At 42.2% G+C, this 27,006-nt stretch overlaps 1 protein-coding gene across 1 annotated transcript; it reads left to right on the top strand.

Moving 5' to 3' along the window:
• The first annotated feature begins 3,753 nt into the window (after positions 1–3,753).
• LOC118084491 (uncharacterized) lies at positions 3,754–18,963 on the top strand. The gene is made up of 7 exons (XM_035114083.3): positions 3,754–3,916; positions 7,483–7,588; positions 8,510–8,701; positions 11,109–11,211; positions 13,767–13,849; positions 15,135–15,300; positions 16,759–18,963. The coding sequence occupies exons 1-7, from the start codon at positions 3,784–3,786 to the stop codon at positions 16,885–16,887; spliced, it is 912 nt and encodes a 303-aa protein (XP_034969974.2). The 5' UTR covers positions 3,754–3,783; the 3' UTR covers positions 16,888–18,963.
• Positions 18,964–27,006: the final 8,043 nt, after the last annotated feature.

Genomic DNA, 27,006 nt, shown 5'->3' with positions numbered 1-27,006 from the left:
CATGAGAGCATGAAGCAGCAGCAAAGGTGCTGATCACTTCCCACAAGGGAGCTTGAGTGCTGCTGGGCCTCTCCTTGGGGGACTGACTTCATTCACCATCTCCAACGGCTATTGTTAGCCAAGGCACAAAAAATAAAAGGTGGGAAAAAGATGTTCTTCCTCCCCACCCTTCCCCACCCTGTTTTCTCCTTTCCCCTTTACATAGGTGGGGATTTGACTTTCTGCTGCTGCCCAGTTTCCATCCCACCTTGTGCTTCAGTTGCTGGTTGAGCCATTAAGCATATGTGGATCATATGAAGAGTCACAATGGGATCAGTGTCACAATTCTCTACCTCTCCTAATCTCCTCCCCTTTAGTGAATTGCTTTGCACAGGTGGAAAGAAGGACTCAAAGAAACAACACAGAGGTGGGTCAACTATTATCATAGCTTTCCATGTTCAAAAATCCTAATGGGATATATTTAGGCCCATCCCCACCTTTGCAGACACCTAAGGCAGAGGTTCTCAAACAGTGGTCCACAAACCATCAGTGGCTTGTGAGCTCTACCCAGGTGGTCCATGGAAAATCTGTGGAGCAGTCAAGAATACAGTGGTACCTCTGTTTACAACCACAATTGGTTCCGGAAGTCTGTACTTAAACTGAAGCGTACTTAACCTGAAGCGAACTTTCCCATTGAAAGTAATGGAAAGTGGATTAATCCGTTCCAGACAGGTCTGTGGGGTACTCAACCTGAAGCATACTTAACCCGGAGTATGAATGTAATTCGTTCTGGAAGTCTGTCCTTTACCTGAAGCGTACTTAACCTGAAGTGAACTTTCCCATTGAAAGTAATGGAAAGTGAATTAATCCGTTCCAAATGGGTCCGCGGTGTTCATTAACAGAGGCGTTCGCAAACAGAGGCGGTTGTAAACCGAGGTATGACTGAATGTTACTTTAGCACTGTGCCTGATTTTACCTCTTCAAGACTAAGATAAGGGATACCAGAGAATTCTGAAAGAAACAAAAGCGGGAGTGGAAATTGCTGTTGTTTGTTTTACTTAATTACTTGTTTTTATCCTGCATTTTATTCTGTGTACTGCCCTGAGATCTTATAATGATTGGAGTGTTAGAAAACGCCCTGGGGTATCAGCAGCCCCCCATTCCTCCAGGTGTCCTCCGGTGAGTGTGGTTCTGGAAAAGCTACTCCCTTCTACTCCAGACGCTCCACCGACACAAATCATAATGGTTTAGGCACACTAATTTCCTGACATCGTACAGCAATAAGCAGGAGACACCATAGAACTAATCTACTATTTATTTACAGACTATGTACAGAGAAATGCATAATGGCTACCATTCTCTTCAGCTCCGAGAACAAACGGAGACTGTAAAATGTGAATTATACCAATCACAAAATGCAGCCTTGGTGGACTGATTTACTATCATTGAGATATATAAATTTAATAAATTAAAATAGGGCAAAGGGGTCTGTGGGTTAAAAATTCCACAGGACATAGAATTTCCCTTGACTGTGTCTCAAGTAGCTTTTTTGAATTCTGCCAACTTAAAACATAATTCTGTTCTGACAGGTAAGTACTATGGCAGTTTTTCAGATCGTGGTGCCTTCCATTCACAGGAAAGAACATCTGTTGAGCGCCTTACCACTCATGGTGAGTAGGATCTGTGCATTTGTGATACTTATGCTGCCATCATTGTATTCTAAATCACAGACTCTCAACTTAATCAGTTCATTTCCTCAAACGAAAAGTGTAAAGGTCAGGAAAAGTCACAATAATCATACTGTTTCCTTCTTCCGTGGGCAGATCCTCACCATACATTTAAAGCACATCCATCACACATGTAAAGCACACGGCTTTTCCCAAAGAATCCTGGGAACTGTATCCCCCCAAAAAAAACCCAGCTACCAACTAAAGTTCCCAGGATTCTTTGGGGAGAGCCATGTGCTTTACATATGTGATGGATGTGCTTTAAATGTATGGTGACCCATTGCCAGTAACAAGAATTCCTGGGGGTACTATTGGTATTGCATGGACTTTTTAACATGCAGATTAGCCAACTAAGGCTACAATCCTTACAATCCTCAAGGCTTACCTGGCCATTGTTATATCTATTCCTGGATCCCACACCATTGCCTTTGCAGTGCCTTACCTCCATTGCTTTCCTTTTCTTTCCTTAAATACTTTTTACCATAAGTTATACTCATGACAGCCATACTAATAGCAATAAATTGGAAGTTATGTAAATCAGCTGACATCTTACAATGCTATAAAAACATATGGGATATAGCCAGTGCTTTTTTTCTTTTAAAAAAAGTTTAGGGATACTCTCATTTTCCTACACATATTGAAATACTACCCCTTAATGAGGCCAAACTTAGATTCACAAAATGTTTATGGGTATGCATATCCCTGCATCCCCCCAGAAAAAAAGCACTGAATGTAGCATTGTTGATTTAACATGTATGTTATAAAAGAGCTATTGGAGGATGTGTTATATAGATAGATAGATAGATAGATAGATAGATAGATAGATAGATAGATATAGATATAGATATAGATATATGTAGAGAGAGAGAGAGAGAGAGAGAGAGAGAGAGAGAGAGAGAGAGAGAGAGAGAGAGAGAGAGAGAATTGGAATATAAAACTAAAACTCCAGGACAGTGTTCAACATTCATATATTATTTTCACTCATACAATTTGATCTCCTGCTCAAAATAGAATAGTAACCAAGGATAGCTATTAAGTTATGTAGTGCTCCTTAAACCACCATTGGCTTTTTTATGCATAGACGTGTGGTATTATGGAATTGTATATATATATATATCTATAAATATTTTATTTCTTTTGTAATTTTTAAAAATTAAAAAATGGATCCAAATAGGTTTTCCTTAGAAATAGTTACAGGTAGGTAGCTGTGTTGGGCTCATTTTACTTTCTTGGGCTCCTTGATCACTGCAGATGGGGACAGCAGTCATGAAATTAAAAGACGCCTGCTTCTTGGGAGAAAAGCAATGACAAACCTAGACAGCATCTTAAAAAGCAGAGACATCACCTCGCCTACAAAGGTCTGTATAGTTAAAGCTATGGTTTTCCCAGTAGTGATGTATGAAAGTGAGAGCTGGACCATAAAGAAGGCTGATTGCCGAAGAATCGATGCTTTTGAATTATGGTGCTGGAGGAGACTCTAGAGAGTCCCATGGACTGCAAGAAGATCAAACCTATCCATTCTTAAGGAAATCAGCCCTGAGTGCTCACTGGAAGGACAGATCGTGAAGCTGAGGCTCCAATACTTTGGCCACCTCATGAGAAGAGAAGACTCCCTGGAAAAGACCCTGATGTTGGGAAAGATTGAGGGCACTAGGAAAAGAGAAAGACAGAGGACAAGATGGTTGGACAGTGTTCTCGAAGCTACCAACATGAGTTTGACCAAACTGCGGGAGGCAGTGGAAGACAGGAGTGCCTGGCATGCTATGGTCCATGGGGTCATGAAGAGTCGGACACGACTAAACGACTAAACAACAACAAACAACAACAAAGCCGTGTTGGTCTGACGTAGTTGAAACAAAATAAAAAATTCCTTCCAGTAGCACCGTAGAGACCAACTAAGTTTGTCATTGGTATGAGCGTTCATGTGCATGCACACTTCTTCAGATTATCTTAGAAAAGTTAATGAGTAATTGCTTACAAGAAGGATGCTGTAAAACAAGTTCAGAATCCAGGACCTTTGGTCTTCTATAATGAGCAAGAACAAGAAAAAGAAATCAAAACTGAAGGAAAATCTCAGATGGGCAGGAGAGTCCCAGAGAAGAGGATTAACTCTTGTTCCAAACAGCATCCCACCATGTTAACCTCTGGTGCTCTCTTCCTTCTCCTGGCTGTGCTGTCCCAGAGTTGGCTGACGACGGAAGCTGCAGATCGTAAGAAACATTTGGGGCTGGTTATAGATGAGACCTAGTTGAACAAGATCCCCCTAGGTGCAAAACACAACCCTGACTGATTCCCCTCACGTAGCTACAGTTTCCAGAGTTTCCTGGGAAGAGCGATTAGTTGTTAAACCACTCTGGGAATTGTAGCTTTGTAAATAGAATAGGAGTCTTCCCCAGCACCAATAACCAACTACAGTTCCCAGGGTTCTTTGGGGAAGGGCATGACTATTTAAAGTGGTATAACACTGCTTTAAACATGTGCACATGGGGGCTGAACTTAAGGAGTCCAATACTAATCCACAGTAGGTTGTGTTACGATTTCAGGGCAGGGCTGGGGAACTGTGCAACCCTTCAAAGGATGCTGGACTGCATCTCCCAATATCCTAAGCTATTGGCCATTCTGGCTGGACCTGATGAAAATCCAGCAACGTATGAAAGGGCCACAAGTTCTCCGCCCCTGGACTTGGGGATACGTCCCATTGAGCACAATGGGACTTACTTCTGAAGAAATATGGGTAGAATTGTGCCGTCAGGCAGGGGTAGGCATGACAGACATAGATAAGGCTGTACTGGAAGATCTCTAGATGGTGTGCAAGAGATCAACCAGGACTTCCTCTAGGTATCTCTCTGGTCACTGTGAGAACAGGATACTGGACTAGATAAGTATTTGGCCTCATCCAGCTGGAATCATCTTATGTTCTTATGTTTTTCTTACTAGCAATAGCTGACAACAGTTAAAAAGCTCCCTAAACTAGGTTGCTGAAAGACAACATTCAAAGGAAAAACAGGAGTTGGCTTTTATTTGAAAGGATCTCCCAGCCCTTCCTGGAGATGCCAGCGGGAACTGAACCTGGGGCTTTCTACATGTAAAGCAGAGGCTCTACCACTGAGCCATGGCTCTTCCCCTAATAACCCTAGGAAGGGAGGCACTTTAAAGTTTTTCATCAACCATTAGCATCTCGAGGGCAGAAAGAGCAGCACCCAGGTTACCTGATCATGGTCTTCTCTGCATTAGTCATAAGTTTGCATCCATACATATAAAATAGCACACAGAGATGTTATGCAGTTCTGTGTCCTCTTTTATGTTAATGGTCACCCTATCAACAACAGTGGTCCCTGCCACTAATTCTGGAGGTGGGATTATTATTATTATTATTAGCCAGATGCAAAGGAGGTCACAGGCTTCTGATCTGCTCTCAGGTGTTTACTATCTTCATTGCACTGTATACCTTTTCTCATATGGTATAGGTACATCTCTACCTTGGCCTGTTCTTACCCCCTCCCCCTCCCCCATTCTTCTGATTGTAATTTGTTTTAACTGGTTTAAAATATTTTTGTGTGGTTGTAACTCACCCTCACACATGGTGAAGTTCAGGTAAACAGTAATAGTAGTAGTAGGGGTGGTAGTAAACAAAACAAAAACAGATCAACAGAAGTAATTTTAGGAGGTATACTTGCATCATGTGTATCCTTGCATCAGAGTAGTGCAAATGCACTGGCAGGAGTGTTGGATCAGCTCTGCAGGCAAGTTTTCACTGTACCAGCCTCCCTGTTGTCTCGTCCCTCCCAGCGAGCAGCAGAGACCCACCTTTCCAGAGTGGCTGCACCCCATGTGCCAGCTGCAGACCACCCTAGCTAGCAGCCATAGGGTGGTACTCAACCAAGTTTTGTTGTGATTAGTCCAGTTAAAATGAATGGATATGACTTAAGTTAGTTATTTTAATTTCAGCAGGTCTGCTCTGAATAAAAGTTAAATACCATCCATAGTTTAGATGAAATAAAGGTAAAGGTAAAGAGACCCCTGACCATTAGGTCCAGTCGTGACCAACTCTGGGGTTGCGCGCTCATCTCGCATTATTGGCCGAGGGAGCCGGCGTATAGCTTCCAGGTCATGTGGCCAGCATGACAAAGCTGCTTCTGGCAAACCAGAGCAGCACATGGAAACGCCGTTTACCTTCCCGCTGTAGCGGTTCCTATTTAACTACTTGCATTTTGACATGCTTTTGAACTGCTAGGTTGGCAGGAGCTGGGACCAAGCAACAGGAGCTCACCCCGTCACAGGGATTCGAACCGCCAACCTTCTGATCAGCAAGCCCTTGGCTCAGTGGTTTAACCACAGCGCCACCTGGGTCTTAGATGAAATAGGTATTGTTAATTAGAGGATCCCTGGTTTAATTGTGGCTCATATAAAGCAGGGAGCAAAGGGGCTTCATGCATTGGGGCGGGTGGGTTTGTTTATATCAAATAATAATAATAATATGTAATAATAATATGTAATAATGATAAATAATAAAGCAGGATGAAATGTTGGTGATCCTATATAAATTCGCAACTAATGCACTGTTCCTGCACCAGTGGCATGTTGAATACCCCTGCTTCTGCTTCTTTGGTGATCACTTGTAGCCAAATAAGATTGTCTTTCATGAACACGGTTATAGCTGTGTGTCTGTAAGTGACTGTGGAGGCCGATTCTGGATCCACACGTCCTTCCACAGAGGGGACATTGGTTTCCAGGTGGGAGTTGATTACGATGTGGATTTGCCAAGCGTGCCTTCCTCTTAGCATGTTTCTCCCTTTCGTCCTGAGTTCATGCTTCTTCAAAGTCTATGACACCTTTGCTGAAGGCTGTTCTCCAATCAGAGCACTCGCAGAGTTTCCCAGTTATCTTTTGTTGTCCACAGGTATTTTGCTTTCCATTCTTAAGTTGGGAATAGAGTAGTTGCTTTGGAAGACGATAATCAGGCACCAGAACAACATGACCAGTCTAACGAAGTTGATGTTGAAGAATCATTGCTTCGACACGGGTGATCTTTGCTTCATCCAGGACACTGACATTAGTTTGCTTGTCTTCCCAAGTGATCTGTAAAAATTTTCAGAGATGAAATCTTTCAAGGAGCTGGAGATGGCATTTATAAAAGGTTCATGTTTCACAAGCGTGCAGTAAAGTTGGTAGTACAATGGCTTGTTACTAGCCTTTTGGTTTCCCTCTGAATGTTCTGGTCCTCAAACACTCTGCACTTCTATCAGGAGAAAGCTGTGCTTGCAGAGCTCAGGCGATGCTGGATTTTGGCATTAATGTTGGCCCTTGTGGAAAGATAACTGTAGGTAGGAAAAGTGGTCAATTTTTTCCAACGTTACACCATTAAGTTGGAATTGTGGGGCTGCAGAGGGGTTGTTTTGTGCTTGTTGGTGCAGCACTTTGGGGTTGTTGTTTTTTTGGTATATTGAGCGACAGGCCAAGTCGCATGTTGAATACCCCTATAAAACAACTCAGGCCTGCAGGGTCCCTGAGACATAGCTGCCAAGTTATCCCTTTTTAAAGGGATTTTCCCTTATGCTGAATAGGCTTCCTCGCGAGAAAAGGGAAAACTTTTTAAAAGGGATTTTCCCTTATGCTGAATAGGCTTCCTCGCGAGAAAAGGGAAAACTTGGCAGCTATGCCCTGAGACAAAGCAGCACATCATTAGAATATGCTCACAAATTATCTCTGGGTATCTTAAATTATGGTCAATATGACATTGCTATGCAGCTCAACTCCCCCCCCCCACTGTTTTCAGCCAATTGTTCCAGTGTGGCTGACCTTGATGATTGTCCAGGCAGTGCAAGTGATTTCTGCCCAGAAGGAGTTGCCTGTGGTTGTAAAGATCAAATTCCCTTTTGCAAGTAAGTTCCTTTCCTTCCTGTTAGGGTTTGGTAGAGCTTTGTGGGGAAAGACAATGGTGGGGCACCTGACTTCCCTCTGTCCGCCTCACTGCTGCATATCATGACAGGGGTGGCAGGGAGAGAGGGGCTTGTAGCAAGGATGACATGGCATAGATGTGCAGCAGCTGTGTCGAATTAGCTTTGTCTCATTGCCTCCCCATCCTGGTATACAACATCAGTGCAACCAGAAGGAGGTCCAGTGAGTGGTGCAGCCCCACTGCACCAACTGCCATGGCTGGAGATCTGTCTATACTGGCACCATGTGCACCCCCAGACATTTTGGCAAATTAAAAAAATCCACCCAGACAGAATTTTTCCCCCCTGAAAAGAGGACATGTCCTGGAAAAAGAGGATTTATGACAACCCTACATTTGACCCCTGGCCCTTCGCATGTGTAAACTGGCACATTTTCCTAAAGTGCTGTACAAGTTCCATTAGGGATGTGGGTGGTGCTGTGGTCTAAACCACAAACTGGTCAGCCGGGTGGCTCTGTGGTCAGCAGTTCGAATCTGCACAGTGGGGCGAGCTCCCGTTGCTCTGTCCCAACTTCTGCCAATCTAGCAGTTTGAAAGCACACCAGTGAATAGATAAATAGGTGCCGCTGCAGCAGGAAGGTAAACGCCGTTTCCTTGCACTCTGGCACTCATCACGGTCCTTCATGTGCCAGTAGCGCTTTAGTCATACTGGCCACGTGGCACCAGCAAGCAGTCTGTGGACAAATAAGTTCAATTGTGAGGAAAACAGCAAGTTTAAAAATTGCAGCCCTGCACAATTTGACCACACATCACTGCATAGCACAAAAGCATTAAGATCCATGGGTTGTAATCATATTATTGTTGACGCAAACTATTTTGATGTTGCTTTGCTTGATTCCATCCATAGGTGCCCTTCCTACCAAAATGGCTGGAAAAATTACTGGTACATGGGTGCCAAATGTGAGGAGCTTTGGAGCACTTTGGACTTGATTTTAGTCGTGGTTTTCCCCGCAGTGGCTTTATCTTTTGCAGCTGCTGTCACAACACAGTGGGTCCGGTATTGCAAGGACAAGCCAGAGAAAGAAGCCAAGCGAAGCCGGTAAGTCAGTATGTATTGCAGTGGAAATATTTTATTTCCCAAATGAACATCTTTGTAGGCTGCAAGTCTATGCACACTTACGTAGTTGGAACCCAAGTAGAAGTCAAGGAGAAATTAGATGCTGTTTGTATTTTAATGGAGAACAATGGACTTCACACTTTTCGAACTAAAATATGAATCAAAACACAGCCGTCCATTGATATTCACACTTCTCCAAATATTGCAAAGTCGTTCTCCAACCGAAAGATATGTATGAGAAATTGTGCATAAAAATGTATGTGTTAGTGAATATATACAGTATGGGGAAATTGAAGAAAATGTATGTTCGAACAGCTTGCAAGCATGTCAAAACCTCATAAAAATGGGTTCATTGGGAGAAAACTTCACTAAAAGGCTGGGTGATTTTCATGAGGATTTATTTTTTTAAAATAAATTGATTAAGAATTGCTGTGGAAATGTGGAGAATGGAATTTAAGACTGGGGAAATTAGAAGCTTATGGAACAACCCTACAGCAAGGTCCTCCAGGATGAACAGGCTAGGATCCAGCAGATCTCTGGCTACAGGGCTACGCCATCTTAACTCCCTCATCCTCATCTCAACTAGAGATACACCAATGGGCAAGCCCAAGAGGCTCAGTGGTTTAGACCAGGGATGGCCAACTCCCAAGAGACTGCGATCTACTCACAGAGTTAAAAACTGGCGGTGATCTACCCCCTTCTGGGGGGTTCAGGTCAAAGTTGTTGAGCTTTTTTGGGGAAGGAAAGCCCTGTTTCTTTGGGGTGCAGGGAAAAATCCAATGTTTTACAGCTGCTTTGGGGGGAGCCAGTGATCTACTAGTGATCTATCAGAGACATCCAATGATCTACCAATAGATCACAATCTACCTGTTGGACGTACCTGGTTTAGACCACAGTGCCACCCATGTCTTTTAACGGTATACAGCTGGAGCAATGGACAAAGGAAGTGGTATGGGGAAAACAAGAAATGCAAAGAATATACAAATTTTGAAGAAGAAAAAAGATTATAAAAACGGGAGATAAAGAAGAAAATATAGTTATAAAAAGGGAAGCCAGTAACATTTATAAAATATTAGTAGAAATGGGGGGTTAACAAGATCAATTAAAAGAATTGTGGGAAAAGAAGACAACAGGGCAGATAAATAGTCAAAGCTGGGGTAAAATATGGGAGAAACACACTTTGTAAATGTCGAATATCAAAGAAAATTACTATAAATTAGTATGGAGATAGTATTTAACACCATTAAGATTAAATCAAATAACAAGGAATAGTTGGTGTTGGAGGAGATGCCAGTAAATCGGGACATGTTGACATGTGGTGTAAATATTACACTTTTTTTGCAAAGGATGTTTAAGGAGCTAACAGAAATCACTGGGTTAAAGCTGACCAAAAGTCCTGAGTTAGCATTGTTATCAATTTACTATGGGGTAGAAGGTTCGCAAACCTTTATGAAGGACTTGCTAACAAATATAATGACAGCTACAAGAGTTGTTATAGCTAGGATATGAAAGGGGCAAGGTGAATATAAAATGGCAGAATGGTAAAAAGAGGTGTGGGATATAGCTATTAATGCTAAATTAACATGTGCTTTTAAGGTAAGATGGGGAATATGCAGGAGAAATTATTTTGAGGAGATATGCAAGGTGTTTGTAGAATTTGTACTGTTAAAACGGAAAGGGGTCAGACCAGGGGTCAGCAAACTTTTTCAGCAGGGGGCCGGTCCACTGTCTCTTGGACCTTGTGGGGGGCCGGACTGTTTTTTTTTTTAAAAAAAAGAACGAATTCCTATGCCCCACAAATAACCCAGAGATGCATTTTAAATAAAAGGACACATTCCACTCATGTAAAAATATGCTGATTCCTGGACCATCTGCGGGCCGGATTGAGAAGGCGATTGGGCCACATCCGGCCCCCGGCCCTTAGTTTGGGGACCCCTGGGTCAGACCATCACAAGAGGCGTTGAAATTATGGGAGGTTGGATAGATACAATGTAATGGTCTTGGGGGAGGGGTGCACATTTTTATTTATTTATTCTTATTACTTTGTTTTTAAAAAAGTGCAAGTGGTGGTAACTCACCTGCCCCACTGTTTCCACTGGTGCCAGAATGCCCTCCTCTCACCTGTGCACAGCTGCCCCCTGTACTGTACATAGAAGACAAGTGACAATGCTTAGAGGAACACCCCACTGAGAAGGAAGTGGGTATTCTGGCAGTGGTAGAAGTGGGGACAGGGCACAGCACATTCCCGTTTCGCCTTAGGTGGTGAAACGGGACAGGCTGCTCCTGTCCTCACCCCTCCTCGCCAGCAGTGTACTGTACTAAATTTCTATATGTATGTGCAAGGAAGGAATCAAGGGATCACATTCTTTTAACTCTTATATATTTTCAGTACTCAGGCAAGGCAGCTGAGACCTGAACCACAAGGTAATTCAGAATATGCTCCTAAACTGGCTGGTAGGTTGAGATCTGCCTCTTATTCACAAGGAAGACAGGTAAAATATTGCCTTTTTTGTTTGTTTGTTTGTTTGCTTGCTTGCTTCCTTCCTTCCTTGCTTGCTTATTATGGACTTGGAATTTAATTGTGGTAAAAGGGGCGCTTTGTTTAATCCAGTGGATGGCATTGTTTATTTCTGAAATGCCCCTGGGTTTTGCATTTTTTTTTAAAAAAATGAGGGAAATAGCTGGCAGCCTTTTCTGAAAGGCATTCTTCCCCTATCCACTCTGCAATAGACATTTACAATGGAATGCCTGATATGTAAAATGAGATTAGGGCATATGCATTAGACATCAAATGGACTTTGTTTGCTTAGGTGCTGCAATATAATTGTCCTCCAGGCCTAGAAGACTCCTGGTGGGGTCAGAGGAGGAATCTGCAGCAACGAGTAGCTGCTGCAGTGCCAAGAGTCCAGTTCAAGTTTTGCTACTCTTTGCAGTTAATGGCCATTACAACATAAACATAAAACACATATGGCAGGGGGGAGGATTATTCATCGCATAAAACAGATAAATCCCAATAATACAAATAAATAGCATTTAAAGCATGGATTTCATTCCAAACCTCCCTTAACATTTAGCACTGATCTGAAAGGCGCCTATTGTCTTTTCTGGGGTTAACGGGATAAAGCTATCCTGCAGCTAATTAACTTGTTTACAACAGGCAGCAGACATCTTATCTGGAAAATGTCTCGTTTGCCTTCTAAGCAGGTCTAAAAGGCTAGAATAAATGTCACACTTGGTAGGTTTCGTAAAGGACAAAAGAATAGACTGCAGCACATCTTCAATTTGGCCTTCAATTCTACGTATGAAAAAAAAAATCTTATTAGAAAATCTGCCAGCCAAATATGCTATACGGATAGTTTGGAAGCTAAGCTGGGAGTGTGCCTGACAAGGAAATCAGTTCATTTCTGCAAATTGGTGGCCCTTTTATGGTCTGGTATCATACAGAACTACAACCACCACAACACCACCTTGTTCTCAATGCAGGAAATCCTTAGCTAGAGCATCCCTGACCAATGGTTGTACAGCCCCTGCTTGAAGACCTCCAGTAAGGGACACTGGTAACTGGTCCCACAGTCAAACAGCTCTTACCACTTATATTTCTTCTGTGGGAGAGAAAGCCACTGATTCTTTCATTCATTCCTATGCAGCTAGGATGGAGAAACTGTAGCCCATCAGATGCTGTGCTACAACTAATATTATCTTGGTCCAGTATACCTGAAGGAGCGTCTCAACCCCCATCGTTTTGCCTGGACACTGAGGTCCAGCACCGAGGGCCTTCTGGCGGTTCCCTCATTGCGAGAAGCCAAGTTGCAGGGAACTAGGCAGAGGGCCTTCTCGGTAGTGGCGCCCGCCCTGTGGAATGCCCTCCCATCAAATGTCAAAGAGAAAAACAACTACCAGACTTTTAGAAGACATCTGAAGGCAGCCCTGTTTAGGGAGGCTTTTAATGTTTAATCCATTATTGTATTTTATTTTTCTGTTGGAAGCCGCCCAGAGTGGCTGGGGAAACCCAGCCAGATGGGCGGGGTGTAAATAAATAATAATAATAATAATAATAATAATAATAATAATAATAATAATAATAATATTTGACCATTAGTCATCTGGCTGGGGCCAAAAGGAGTTAGGAGCCACAGGTTCTCCACCCCCAATATACAGTTAAGGAACAGAAACTTCAATCATTTATGTGTAGAATGATGGCAGTATTTTCTAGACTTTTGCAATATGAAATATAGGAAGGACAAGGTACAACAACCAGGTTTGTTTGTTTTTAACTCTATTATGAGATGTTTGCAATTGGTCTTTATTTCACTCTGATTTTCTCTTCCTGTATACCATCCTTGATCAACCTGGTGCCCTCCAGATATTTTTTAGGCTATAACTCCCATCTGCCTCAGTTAGCATGGGTCCCAAATCTTGTCGACATACAGTTGATGAAGGCTGGTGATGAATGGGCCCCGACCCATTCATCCTCCCCAAAGCCATGGCCCTCCTCCACTCAGCGCCCCCGTTTCTCTCCCCAGCCCTGTTCCTTACCCCAGACGTCACAACACCTCTCTCTCTGGTCCCCCCGCTGTGTGACATCAACTTCCTCCCGTGTGATGGCACCCGTCACCCCGTCTCTCCCCACACCCCATGTGCATCTTGGGAAGGGCCTGGCCTGTTCCCCTGGCTGGGCAATGCTGGGCAATGCCATGTTATTGTGATGCCACAGGTAGTCTGAAGCCAATGGCAGCAGCTGAGGCATCCTCAGCTGTGCTGCATTGACATCCAGCAGATGGCAATGTTTTTCTAAAAAAGAAGGTTTTACTTATCTAGCTCTATAAAAAACACTCATGTATGGTGTGGCAACGTTGTGTCAAAATTTCAAAGCAATCGGTCAAGTACTTTCAGAGAGCATAGATTAGCAACGAATGGGTTGCATATTTCTTTTTAAGGGTTGCATCTTTATCATCTGTTTTTCATAATAAACATTTTAAAATGACAAAACAGAAGTCACTTTGTTGCTTAATTCCCACTTCTTTCTTTTTTCTCTTTCTTGGTATAGGATGATGATATTAAATTTCCCAGTTACCCTCTCCAAAGTTACCCTCATGAACAAATACAGTCACCATATACTGGAGGCTACAGGTATGATGTCCTTTGGTCAAACTTTTTTCACAATGGTGGTATATTTTTCCTGCTAGAAGATAAATTGTGCACACTGCTCAGCAATGATGGAAACCATTATATATTTTCAAATGTAAAATGATCTGGAACTGTTCTGAAATTTGCCCTCCATTTACTTGAAAGCTTTCTTCTCATGAGGAAGAAGATTCCATTGTTTCGCGTCATTTTCAAGGCATTTTAGAATTTGCATTGACCTGGAGTTTAGAACGTGCCTTATAGTTGTCACATGGTCACACGTTTTCTGTTTGCTTTTCTTACCAATAAACATTTATCCAGTTGCCTGCAACCTCCCCAGCTGTTCAGGCCATATAACCTCCTCCCAGGCCACACCTCTCACTGGCCTTGTTTTGTACCTTCCTTAAGTGTTTTTGCCTGGATATAGGGGTGTGTGTGTGTTGTGTATACAAACTAGCTTACTCACAAAGGCAAAATTGACATGCATCAATTTTTGCCACCACCACCATGAGGCCCATGGAAGTTTATCGAGAAGGCATTGTGGGCTTCGAGATGAAAAGGTTTCCCACTCCTGCTATAGGAGCTGCTTGCTTACCTTATCTCTATGTACAGAAAACCCGCAAAAGACAGGGTCCTCGGCTGCATGTGCATTCTATGTTCAGACCTTTGTATGAATGTGCAGGTCAGAAGCTGTGGTGGTGCCTGTGATCTGCAGGAGCTCATATGACACAACTAGGAAAAGGGATGAAGGGGAAACAAGCAAACCGAAACACAAGTTTGTTAGCAGTTTCCTATAATGACCAGTTTGTAATGACAGGATCCGCTTAAGGGAGAGGAAAAGCTATATGGAGCTGGCCTCTCAGCTGAGCCAACGGACTGGGCTCTGCTTCCCATCTTTCTTTTTGCTGCAGCCAGGTGGGATGGTTTGGGCTAAACGACTGCCAAAACTCAGGTCCCAAAACTGAGGCCATTCATTTTTATTCAGTGCATACAATAAGTGGTTATCATGTTGTTATTTTGCCTAGTTTGCTTGTTTTTTAAAATGTTTTGAAAAACACATTGAATTTGGCATAGCTCACTGTCGCCATATAGTGTCACATTTGTATATTGCACTTTACAACACATTTAAAATGTTTTATTTGCAGCTGTATAGCTGAGTCCAGAGACTTGCAGCACCTTAATGGTTTACAGTGCCATATTTATCTTGAAACAGAACTCTTTGTTGCATTTATCTGCCCATAAGAAATTTATATTTGCATTTTTAAAAAAGTGTTTAATTTGATTATTATAGGCAGATGCCTCACCAGCCATTGAGAAGAGCTGTTCCAAACCAAGATGATGTTTTTGTGGGTCGGTCTTCTCATGTTGGCGAGCTTCACTCTTGGGAGAGTGAGGTGCCTGATGTGGATTATGAGGATATAAACCCATTTTCTGCTATGCCCATGCAACGATTTCCTGTATGTACAAATAATCTCAGTTATACAAGGAGTGGGGTTTGTTTTGTTTTGTTTTTACTGGGGCAGGATTCGGAGAGCTCTCTGCATGAGTGGAAGGCACCTCTCTCTTCAGTTTCCAGTTGGACCCCGCTACACTAGCCTTTCCTGACATGGTGCCACCAGATCTTTTAGACTGCAGCTACCACCAGCCCCAGTCAGCATGGCCAATGGTTTGAGAGGATGGCAGCTGCAGTCCAAAACATCTGAAAAACACCAGGTTGGGCAAGGATGCCCTGCACCAGATGCCACATCATTCCCAGTCCTCAGGGGTTACTTTTCGGGGCTGCAGTAGGAAAAAGGAACAATCCCCATCTGTAAGCAGAACTCTGTTCACAATTCCCTAGATCCCACTGATAAAATTTGCACTAGGAAACTGGAAATGGAGCACATGTGATTGTGAAGTCTTCGTGTATCAGGTTTACTACATACTGTAGGTGTTCAGCAAGCCTTAGGGCTTATTCAGACTTCCTTCTGCACCATGCTTTCAGGCACCATGCTGCACCATGCTTTCAGGCACAGACCCACAGTTTCCATGTCCAAGCTGTGGGGTGGTTTTTTTCTTTGTCCCGTCACTTACCCCAGGAAAGCCTACTATTCACCGCTAAATCAGAACAAACAGCAATTGAGGTTTCTGTGGATTGCTGTTTGTTGCAATTAAACAGGTTTTTTTCTCAGGGAAGCAGTGGGACAAAAGACCAAAAAACAAAACATAAAGAAAAAAACAACCCACTGCTTGGACCTGGATTTGGAAAGAGCCCTTAGAAGTAACTATGAGAGCCTGTCTGTTACATCACTTATTTCCTCTTCCTGATTCTTAGGCTATGTGCACAACCATACATTTAAAGTGCATCCCCACCCCCACCCCACAAAGAAACCTGAGAGCTGTCATTTATTTCCCAGAATTCCTACAGTTCCCAGAATTCCTGAGGGTGTGTGTATGCCTTAAATGTACGGTGTAGATGCAGCAGCCCCAGGGCATAATCTACTTCCCCACCTATCCACTCCCTTTCTTCTGCCTTATTCTCACCAACCCCGCTGTAACTCTTTGCTTCTCCATGGTTCTTTAAGAAAGTGGGAAAAGGTGAGGAAAGTACCTGGTGGGAAAAGGGGAAAAAAATGGTACTCATGAACATGCCCAGAAGCAATTGTGGCCCTGTAGCAGGAGGGGGGAGTCTGTCTAGAGCAGTCACCTGATGTTTCTCTCCCCCTGCTGCAAATTACAGTTGCTGCTAGGTGGCCCTGTGGGAAATGGGGGAGAGAAAACAGTCTTGCTAGAACTGTAGCAAGTGCCTGGTGTTATCCTTGCCCGCTTCCCTCACTCTCCTGGAATCCCACATGGCAGTTAGTGGGAAGGAGGCTTGGAGGGGGGGATCCTTCCAATGCATCCACCAATTTTCATATTTTAACTTTCCCTTACAGAGACCCGGGGCATCAGTGGTTCCTCGACCTGAGTACCAGAAGTATGGCCATCAACCAATGAATTACCTGAATGGTCAAAGATCTGGAAGGCCCTATGGGATTGGGCACCAACAGGATAGATACACCTAGGAACTTTTAATAAATATGGAAAACACGTGCAACTGCAGAATCGTCCTCCATTGTTTGGTGCAGCCTTTTATGGGTGCTCTCTTACCTCTAACTTACTCCTTGAGGGCTTTATCGCAAGCCACACCCAATGATTGCATACCTATCAAAACGCAGCAAATCTTTAATCAGCCCAGCCATTAAAATGAGAAATCTATTCGGGCAGCATCTTCCTTATTTAATAAATGAACCTACCAATCCACCTCTTCCTGTCCAAAGCCTCTTATGTTCTGCTCTCTAGCATGTTGTTCTAGCAATAATGAAAGGGAATTGGCCGACATACAAAGTATTGTTAAACGAGGAAGAAAATCAGCTGAAGTTAAATATTTTGAAGAAATTAAGGTATACGTGTCAGATTGGTTGCAATATCGCCAACTCCATGAGACATTTAAACTAGGTTGTGGGATATTGAGAGACAGGATCTTATAGCGGCAGCAGGCACAACATGTTCCCCCCTTCTTTTCCACCTCCCGTGGGCTCATGAAACAAAACCTAACTATCTTGACTTCCTACTGAACCCACAAGAAAGAAGGGCATTTTCGTTGGCCAGGTTCAATGCAAATCCATCGAAACTCCTGTGGGGAAGATTCTCGGGCAGGGCGAAGGATGAGAGGATCTGTCCGTGTCATGACCCTCAGGTGGAAAGCCTTCCACATATGGTTTTTCATTGTAACCTTTACGTCGACCTTCGTCAACGGTTCCTGGACCGGCTCTGCATTCCCAGAGGGAGACCAGAGCGGGAAATCTTGCGGTTCCTCTTGCTGGGGAAGGACCCGGTCCTCACCGAGATGGTGGCTCAATATCTTAATTTACTATTTTCTCGGCGTTGTACTCTGCAGTCGTCTGAGTCGCCAGAAGCCCCATTGTCGTGAAAGCGGATGGCGGATTATTCCCTTCCCTCTCTTGGCACAGCGTTTGCCACAGTGACAGTTTTAATCTATTATTTTGTATGCGAATTTGTTTGATGCCAATAAAGGTTTTACTTACTTAACTTGATAAATGAAATAGCTTCACAACAGAGCCCTCCAGATTGGAAAGGGAACTGATTAACTCAAAAGGAAAAACCCTCTCTAAAATGTATAGACTCCTCCTTGACTTCCCAGATTTTACCCAGAGGTAAAATCAGTAATGGTTAAATGGGCTCAAGATTTTGGTTACAACATCCCAATGGACGTTTGGGAAAGACTATGGAAGATGGATATGAAGTTCACCGTGTGTTATGTGTTGAAAGAAAACTTTATGAAAATGCAATTCCGCTGGTAATTAAAGCCATCAAAACGATCTAAAATGTATAAAAAATACCTCAAGTAAATGTTGGAGATGTGGGGAAGCAGAAGGTACAATGCTACATATGTGATGGAAGTAAGAAAATAAAGGAATTTGGGGAGGTAATCCATAATGAGCTCAAAAAGATGTTTAAGACCTCTTTTATTTTTTTTAAAAAAAGTTGGAAGCTTTCCTCCTGGGGATACTAGGTTCAGACATACCTTTAAAAAGTGAGAAAAAATTTATTGTACGCTATGGTAGCTGCAAGAATATTAATTGCTTCAAATTGGAAAGGGGACACAATTCCAACCAAACTGGAGTGGCAAAGCAAATTGCTAGAATACGCTGAGCTGGCAAAAATTACAGCGAAATTGAGAGGACATGCTGAATAAACATTGATTAAAGAATGAGACATGTACAAAATATACCTTAAGGAACATAGTATAGTAATAATATGATATCAGTGGCAGGCCTTGAATGACTTCTGTGGTAAAATGGAAACTTATAGGATAATAAGTCATTAATGAAAATCAATAAAGGAAAACGGAAAGTGCACTCAAAAAAATAGGCAGTAGATGCATGATGGAGTGATTAGAGATGTAAGAAGAATTTAATGTGATTTTATATAAGGTTTTCTATTGTTATTTTTGAATGAATTTTGTGTTTGTTTTTTAATTTCAGTAAAGCATTATATATTTTTTAAAAAATCTCACTGAGTTCAATGGGATGCACTCCCAATAAAGTGTGCACTGGATTGCATCTTTAATTCCAGAAGTACTATTGTTGTCGACTGTCATTTATCTTTTGAGTTCAAAAGGCCTATAAAAATCTAAAATTATCCAAGTGCCAACCTTTGCTTACATTTCATAGAAAATATTTTGTTCACTAGATAAACTGGTTGAGAAAGAATGGTGGAGCACTTCCTGTTTTGCAGCTTTTTTTCTGTGGGGGGACGCAGGGGGGTGCATACCCCTAAACATTTTGTGAATCTAAATTTGGCCTTGTTGAGGGGCAGTATTTCAATATGAGTAGGAAAATGAGAGTACCCCTAAACATTTTCGAAAAAAGCACTGGGTAAGGGTCATGTCTCCCCTAAAGTTTCAAGGGTATCAATGGTCGTTCGTTAATGCTTTTTTGTGTGTGAGAGCGGGGATGGAAATCCCCATCTCCCAGACGAAAAGGTAAGGGCGCTGGGCTCAATTGCTCCGTCCAAGGACAGCCCTAGCAAGCTTTGTGTGGAGTACCTTTGAATTTTGACATAATTGGCAAATGAAGAGGCAACCCGCTAAAAAGATCCTGATTTATGCTGGAGGAGAAAATTATCTGTTTGGGAAGGTTTGGAAAGAATGAAAGGTGCTAATTTCTGCTTTGCTTGAATGGTGTAAGGAGGGGAAGGGAGGTCAATGCTGTAAGTCATGGGTTTGGGGGGATATGAGTTATCTACCCTCCCCTAAAGCAATGGAATGCAAAGTTTTTGGGAAGAGTGGACTTTAAAGATACCTCTTTGCATTGGATTTATTTTATAACGAAGGACTTTGTCTGAAAGAAGAAGGAGAGTGACAACCCTGAGGGACTTTTGAGGGATTTTGACCATCCCTTGGAACTTTGTATTGTGAAATAAAAATTCAGTGGTACCTTGGTTTAAGAACAACTTAGTTTATGAACGACTTGGATTAAGAAGGCTGCAGATCCGGAAGTAGGTGTTTCGGTTTGTGAACTTTGCCTTGGACGCAGAACATGTTGAGTGTGTTCCATTATAAATTGAGTCCCCCACTGCTATGGGAAAGCACACCTTGGTTTAAGAACACTTTGGTTTAAGAACGGACTTCCAGAACGGATTAAGTTCCTAAACCAAGGTACCACTGTAGTAAAGAATAAAAGATTGGTAACAACTGGATTGATTGTCTCTTAAGCACTCAAAAGAGAATAAACTGTGGAGTTGGATGTAATGGAACTGAGGATTGGCAGGATGGACTGCAGGAAAATTAATTAGTTGGGGAGGGGGAGGATGGAGAGGAGATAGGGATTTTGTTGAGATTACATCAGCCTCCCTCCTTGAAGCTTGAAGTTGGAAATAAGAACAGTGAACAGGCCAGAATGGACCACAGTGTAATGACGGCTTCTGAGACTTTCAGACAGAAAGGAAGAGATATGGATTGTGTTTATTTGTTAATGAACTGGTTGTATGTAAAATTGAGGATTAAATTTGGCAAAATGTGAAGGGTGGGTGCCGCTGGGAGATTGGCAGTGTTAGAGGGGGAGAATGTATATTATATAAACCAAAAAAATTCTAGAGGTTTCATTTTCACTCTCTGCAAACTGCACCTGTGAGGCTGAGTTGTTGATTACTGGGGCCAGATGTCAGATAGCAATGTTCAAGGCCAAGTTAAGGAGGAATGTGTGTATGTCGTCAGTGAGGAAGCAAGGTCTGTTTTCCCCAGGGAAAGTGTTACTGTACTCAAGAGGTATCAGAAGGAAATGTTTGAAAAATTGATGAATGGCTATTATGGATAGATAGAAGAGGATTTACTCTACTTGACTATTTTGAGGACATGTTATAACAATGTATAAAAGCTATAGCAGAAATTGGTAACTGAACAGGTGATGTGTAGGGAGAAGGGATGAATGAAATGATAGTTGGAAAAGGTGTATTACTGAGAACAGCAAAGGAGGAAGGAAAATAGAAGGGACATATGGGGTGGGTAGAAAGTCAACTTTTAAATTTATATTGGATTTATATTAATTTCATGACAATTTGTTAAAAATTATTTCGGGCAGGAGTGAAGGTTCTGTAGTTCTCTAGTAGAATGGGGAGTAAAGCTTACTACATACAGCCATCTACCCACCCACCCACCCAAAACAGTGCTACTGAAGGAATTTTTTTATTTTGTTTCGACTCAGACCAACATGGCTACCTACCTGTAACTAGACTACTGGATGTAATTGAAATTAATTACTTGGCTTATTCATATCCAAAGCTTAATAGAAATGAAAAATGGAAATGATACAAAATAGAATCATATGATTTACATACAAAATGGAAAAATATAAAATTGAACAGATAAAAAAAGATACAAAATTGGGTAAATGATAATATTATTAATTAAGTAGTAATGAAGGGAACGCTGTGGATGTAGCCTATCTTGATTTCAGCAAGGCCTTTGACAAGGTGCCCCATGATATTCTTGTAAAGAAGCTGGTAAAATGCGGGCTAGACAATGCTACCATTCAGTGGATTTTTAACTGGCTGACTGACCGAACCCAAAGGGTGCTCATCAATGGCTCCTTCTCATCCTGGAGAGTAGTGACTAGTGGGGTGCCACAGGATCCTGTCTTGGGCCCAATCTTATTCAACATCTTTATCAATGACTTGGATGATGGGCTTGAGGGCATCCTGAGCAAGTTTGCAGATGACACCAAATTGGGAGGGGTGCCTAATACCCCAGAGGACAGGATCACACTTCAGAATGACCTTAACAGATTAGACAACTGGACCAAAGCAAACAAGATGAATTTTAACAGGGAGAAATGTAAGGTACTACACTTGGGCAAAAAAAATGAAAGGCACAAATACAGGATGGGTGACACCTGACTTGAGAGCAGGTGAAAAGGACCTAAGAGTCTTGGTAGACCACAGACTTGACATGAGTCAGCAGTGTGATGCAGCAGCTAAAAAAGCCAATGCAATTCTGGGCTGCATCAATAGGAGTATAGCATCTAGATCAAGGGGAGTAATAGTACCACTGTATTCTGCTCTGGTCAGACCTCACCTGGAGTACTGTGTCCAGTTCTGGGCACCACAGTTCAAGAAGGATACTAACAAGCTGGAACGTGTCCAGAAGAGGGCAACCAAAATGGTCAAAGGCCTGGAAACGATGCCTTATGAGGAACGGCTTAGGGAGCTGGGTATGTTTAGCCTGGAGAAAAGAAGGTTAAGGGCTGATATGATAGCCATGTTCAAATATATAAAAGGATGTCATATAGAGGAGGGAGAAAGGTTGTTTTCTGCTGCTCCAGAGAAGCGGACACGGAGCAATGGATTCAAACTACAAGAAAGAAGATTCCACCTAAACATTAGAAAGAACTTCCTGACAGTAAGAGCTGTTCGGCAGTGGAATTTGCTACCAAGGAGTGTGGTGGAGTCTCCTTCTTTGGAGGTCTTTAAGCAGAGGCTTGACAGGCATATGTCAAGAATGCTTTGATGGTGTTTCCTGCTCGGCAGGGGGTTGGACTGGATGGCCCTTGTGGTCTCTTCCAACTCTACAATTCTATGATTCTATGAGCTGGATATGACTGGCAAATGAATTTAAAAGTAGCATTGATGAAGCAATTAAAGTAAATGAAATACCGGTAACTCTTATCTCCCTCCAGCCCATCTGAAATAATTCTAAGCATATTACAGCAATATCAGGCTGCCCTGACCTCAAGAACTTTTGTGCCAAGTTTGAAAATTGGAAATATTTAAGGAAAATCATGGTCCACTTGAGAAATCATGCATCAAATATATGGTGCCCCTTGTAAAATAAAAAATAGATACTGCATACTTTCCAACAAGGTACCTTGATGCCAGAAACAGGGATGTGCATCTTCCCAGCCCTGATCCTCCACAAGTCAGATGATTTGTGTGGGATCACTGAGCCAGAAAACATGTGTTTTGGGTCAAAACTCACAAAATCGCAACCTCACACGAAATCACAATGCTCAAAAAAGCACGTTTCTGGGCTCTCTGGTTTTGCACGAGATCGCAATCTTGCACGTTTTGCCCCAAAATGTGTGTTTTCAGGCTCCATGGTCTCGCATGAGGTCAGAAATTCACACATTGTTGGGCAGCGTGCTGAAAGTACAGCATCAAAAAATAGAATGTCCTGCTTAGATTGGAATAGTTGGTGCATATGGATACTGTACTGTACTTCAAATGTCTTTGACACCATGGATTAAGACTAGTGTTTGAGTTATAGCGGCTTTCAGACAACAAGAGAGAATGTAACCCATGATCTCAAACTCTTGAGAGGAGGCATCCAGTATATGAGCCCTCCCATACAAAAACAGATGGAAGAGAATCAAGCCTTGTAGTCACATTCTGAATGTCTTCTAATTTGGTTTCCAAATGTTTCAACTGAAACTGGGTTTGTGAATACAGGGTGGTTTTTCAAACCCTTTGAACCGCTTGGATGTAATACGGCCTAAGGCAAATAACGTGCCTACTCCGCAGGAATTTGCAGGTTCAGTTGCAATAAAATATTCCTATATCTTTGAACATTCCTCAGGTGAAAATAGGGACATTTCTCACACTCCCCAACTTTCTCACTCTTCCCAACCTTCAAAAAATGTTTTTCATCTTCATCATAGTTAAATATATCATCATCTCTGATTTGGACCAAATAATTTGCAACCTTGTTATTTCTCCCAAAAAATTCAAATGTGCCTCTATTACCTGCATACCTATTACCAACAGATTTTTTATTGTTAGCAAGATGTCATCTGCAAATAAGCTTATTTTCTCTTTTCCATTATTGCTTATTCCTTTTCTATTTCTATTTTCTCTAGTTACAATGGACAGAGTTTCAATGACCAATACAAATAAAATTGGGGAAAGGGGACATCCTTGCTTTGTACCTCGGGCTAGTGTTATTTGTTCTGTTATTTGTTCCTCCTCCTCATCCACTCTCCAGCAGCTGCTATGAGCTGCCCAAGGGAGGAAGCCAGGAGTGGGCATGGAGAGGCAACAGGGTGCTCCCTCACAGCCACTGCCACTGCTGTTGCTCGGGAGAAGCGCTGGCTCATCCTCCTCCCCGATCTTGGTGGCAGCATCACTGGTGGGAGAAACAAGGACATTCCAGGATCAATTCAGAAGCCAGAATGGTTTCTAGAATTCTGGGAGTGACCCTGGAAAATTGGGACACTTGAAGGGTATGAGATATGCTATTAAGACAAGTGGGTCACAAGGCCTGGAAGCAAATAAAGGATCGGTTTGCCTCGTTCTTGGTCAACTAGTAGAATCAGTTTGGAAAGGTCCATTGGGACTGCATTGTTTGCAATGGGGATGGGATTGAATATTTTGCAAACTGCAACAAGCACTTTGTTAGATACCAGACTGAATGTACTCTGTATAATTTAAGACCAATCCTGCTTCCAGAACTGGGCTTTTGGCAATATATTCATAAGTGAGATTGGGCACCAGTGCCTCCAAGACCCTGGGGATCAGGCATCCCCAAACTTCGGCCCTCCAGATGTTTTGGACTACAATTCCCATCTTCCCCGACCACTGGTCGTTACAAAATAAAAAAATTCCTTCAGTAGCACCTTAAAGACCAACTAAGTTTATATTTTGGTATGAGCTTTCGTGTGCATGCACACTTCTTCAGATACCTTAGCTAGGGATCGTGGGAGTTGTAGGCCAAAACATCTGGAGGGCCGCAGTTTGGGGATGCCTGCCCTGGATCCAGTAATTTATTTCATTTTCATGGTGTTCATTCTTTGATTTTTTGCCTTTATCTTCACCTTGTAAAGTGTGTTCATTTGAAAGCTTTCCGGTTGTTTGTATTTTGATGCAGACGTTCTGATGCTAAATATTTCAGAGAGTAGTTATGTTCTTTTGTGTTGCTCAGTGAATATGCAAAAGACAATTTGATCCAATAGGTTGTGCTATGCATGTTAGACCTTAGCCTAGCAGGTTATCAGGGCAGTTAATCCAGGCACTGCTGGACCTCCATATGCATCACAACCAGCAGTTAAGATGTATTTTATGCACACAGTAAATAAGCCATGGTGGATCAATATGGATTATGCTATGCCAGTCTGTGTCGTTCCTGTGGGAACTGCTTGGATCTGTGAACACTTTTGCTGCTTCTGATAAAAAGCTCATGAAGACCTTGGCAGTGCAGCCTGATTAGAGTGGTGGAAAAGTAGCCATGTAACCCAAACAATGTGGGGGCATAACGCTTTTTGCAAGCCAACTCTGCAAGTTTCACAAAGGTTATTGCGTGGGGAGGGGGGGGACTGCTTATACAACCAGGTTCCCATTTGCTCATTCATATGGGTTTTATGTTGGTCCACCCCTATGAACAGTGAAACTGATGGAAAGGTCCAACCCTCCTGCTCCCCCTGCTCAACAATTAAGAAGAAACCCAGTTCTTGCGCTCTTCCTTTAACTTTTTTGGAGCGAAGCAGGTGACATAGCTGTATTATTCTTTCTTCTTGCTGGTATCTGCCTTGCTTTGTGTGCGTTGCCTGTGCTAAGGACAGGGCCTGGTCTACATTAGGTAAGAGAATTTTTACTGCTCTAATATGCTAGGAACCTCAAATTATTTCACAACTAGATTTGCTGCACATATAGGAGTTCCATTATTTACTTTGATTGCTTTGTCAATGCTACTTTTTAACCCATATGCCAATCATATCCATGGTCTCCATTTTCTATATGAATTTTGTATCATCCATAATTCTATTTAATATCATTTACAATTTTCATTTCTATTAAGCTTTGTATATCAAGTAATGTGTGATGTTTCAGTTACATTCAGTTGTCAGTAAGGTTTTTTAAAATTGTGTTAGCTTTACCTAGTTTCACTTGGCTACTTCATAGCAAAATTGAACTTTGCCTGGGATCCAATAAAAAATTGGAGCATTGAACAGGATTTGGCATGGTGTGTACTAAGCTTAATTGTATCACCATATTCCTTATCTTGATAAAGAGTCTTTAGTCCCGGTTTTGGATATTCTCCATGGATCCCCCCCCCCCTTCAGCGAGTCTGTCTCCTCTCTATAGCAGTTCTAGGGGAGTCTTGCCAGTAGACCACATGCTGTGGTGTGGATCTTTTAACCATTCCCAATCATGCTAACTGTTGATGGTTAGAGAAACTCCTATATTAGAAAAGGTTGTGTTTAGGGCTTTTTAGTTCAGAAAAAAAGGTAAATGGGGGCATGTAGAGGTACATAAAATTGTGCACTGTGTGAGAAAGTATTGATTCCCCTCTCTTGATGTTTTCCATTGGTGGGATATTCAGGACACAGTACTTACTCAATACAGATCAGATTTGTGAAAGCATTGTATAGCATTTTTTACCAATAGAAATGATTAAAAAAAAACACAAACATGATCCATTCACACTTGAATTCAAATCTGTTATCAATAAAATGGAGTGGAAGAGAATATGTTTGCTGTGTTGAAATGGATATTAATAGTACAAACAAGTGGGGTGCAGGTTTCTGTCTTGTTCAGCGTCTTTATAAAGCTACTTGGATGGAGTTGAAGGGATGCTCATCCCATTTTGAAGTCATCAGCAAATTTGATGAGCATCCCTTCAATTCCTTCATCCAATTAGTTCATGGTGAGTAGTTCATGGCACCATCTAGAAAAAGAATACTGGTACTGCTCTATTATGCCTTGGTCTTTTGTGTGCTGCAATTTAAGGTTCTTGACAAGCTGGAATATATGCAGGAGCAGGTGACCAAGATGATCAAGGGTCTGGAAACCAAGCCTTTTGAGGAATGGTTGAGTTGGAAATGTTTAGCCTGGATAAGTGGAGACTGAGGATATACAATAGCCATCTTCAAATGTCTAAAGGGCTTTCACATGGAAGATGGTGCAAGCTTTGTTTTCTCCTGCTCCTGTCCAACAGATTCAAGTTACAAGAGACTCGATTAAACATTAGGAAGAACATTTTGATGGCAAAAGCTTTCAGAAGTTGGTACAAGTCTCCTTCATTGGAGGTTTATAAGCAGAGTTTGGATGGCCATATGTCACAGTTGTTTTAGTTGAAATTCCTGCATAGTAGGGGTTGGACTAGATAACCTTTGGGGTTCCTCCCAACTTTA

This window comes from Zootoca vivipara, chromosome Z2 (genome assembly GCF_965207765.1).
Source record: "Zootoca vivipara chromosome Z2, rZooViv2.hap1.1, whole genome shotgun sequence".
In the NCBI taxonomy this organism is placed as follows: Eukaryota; Metazoa; Chordata; class Lepidosauria; order Squamata; family Lacertidae; genus Zootoca; species Zootoca vivipara.
This window is presented reverse-complemented; position numbering and strand designations above follow the sequence as displayed.

Bases quoted from the DNA above. Each gene is read 5' to 3' on its own strand.
- LOC118084491 (XM_035114083.3), top strand. From the start codon at position 3,784: ATGGGCAGGAGAGTCCCAGAGAAGAGGATTAACTCTTGTTCCAAACAG. The intron at 3,917-7,482 runs GTAAGAAACATT...CACTGTTTTCAG, and splicing joins GACGACGGAAGCTGCAGATC to CCAATTGTTCCAGTGTGGCT. The intron at 11,212-13,766 runs GTAAAATATTGC...TTCTTGGTATAG, and splicing joins CTTATTCACAAGGAAGACAG to GATGATGATATTAAATTTCC.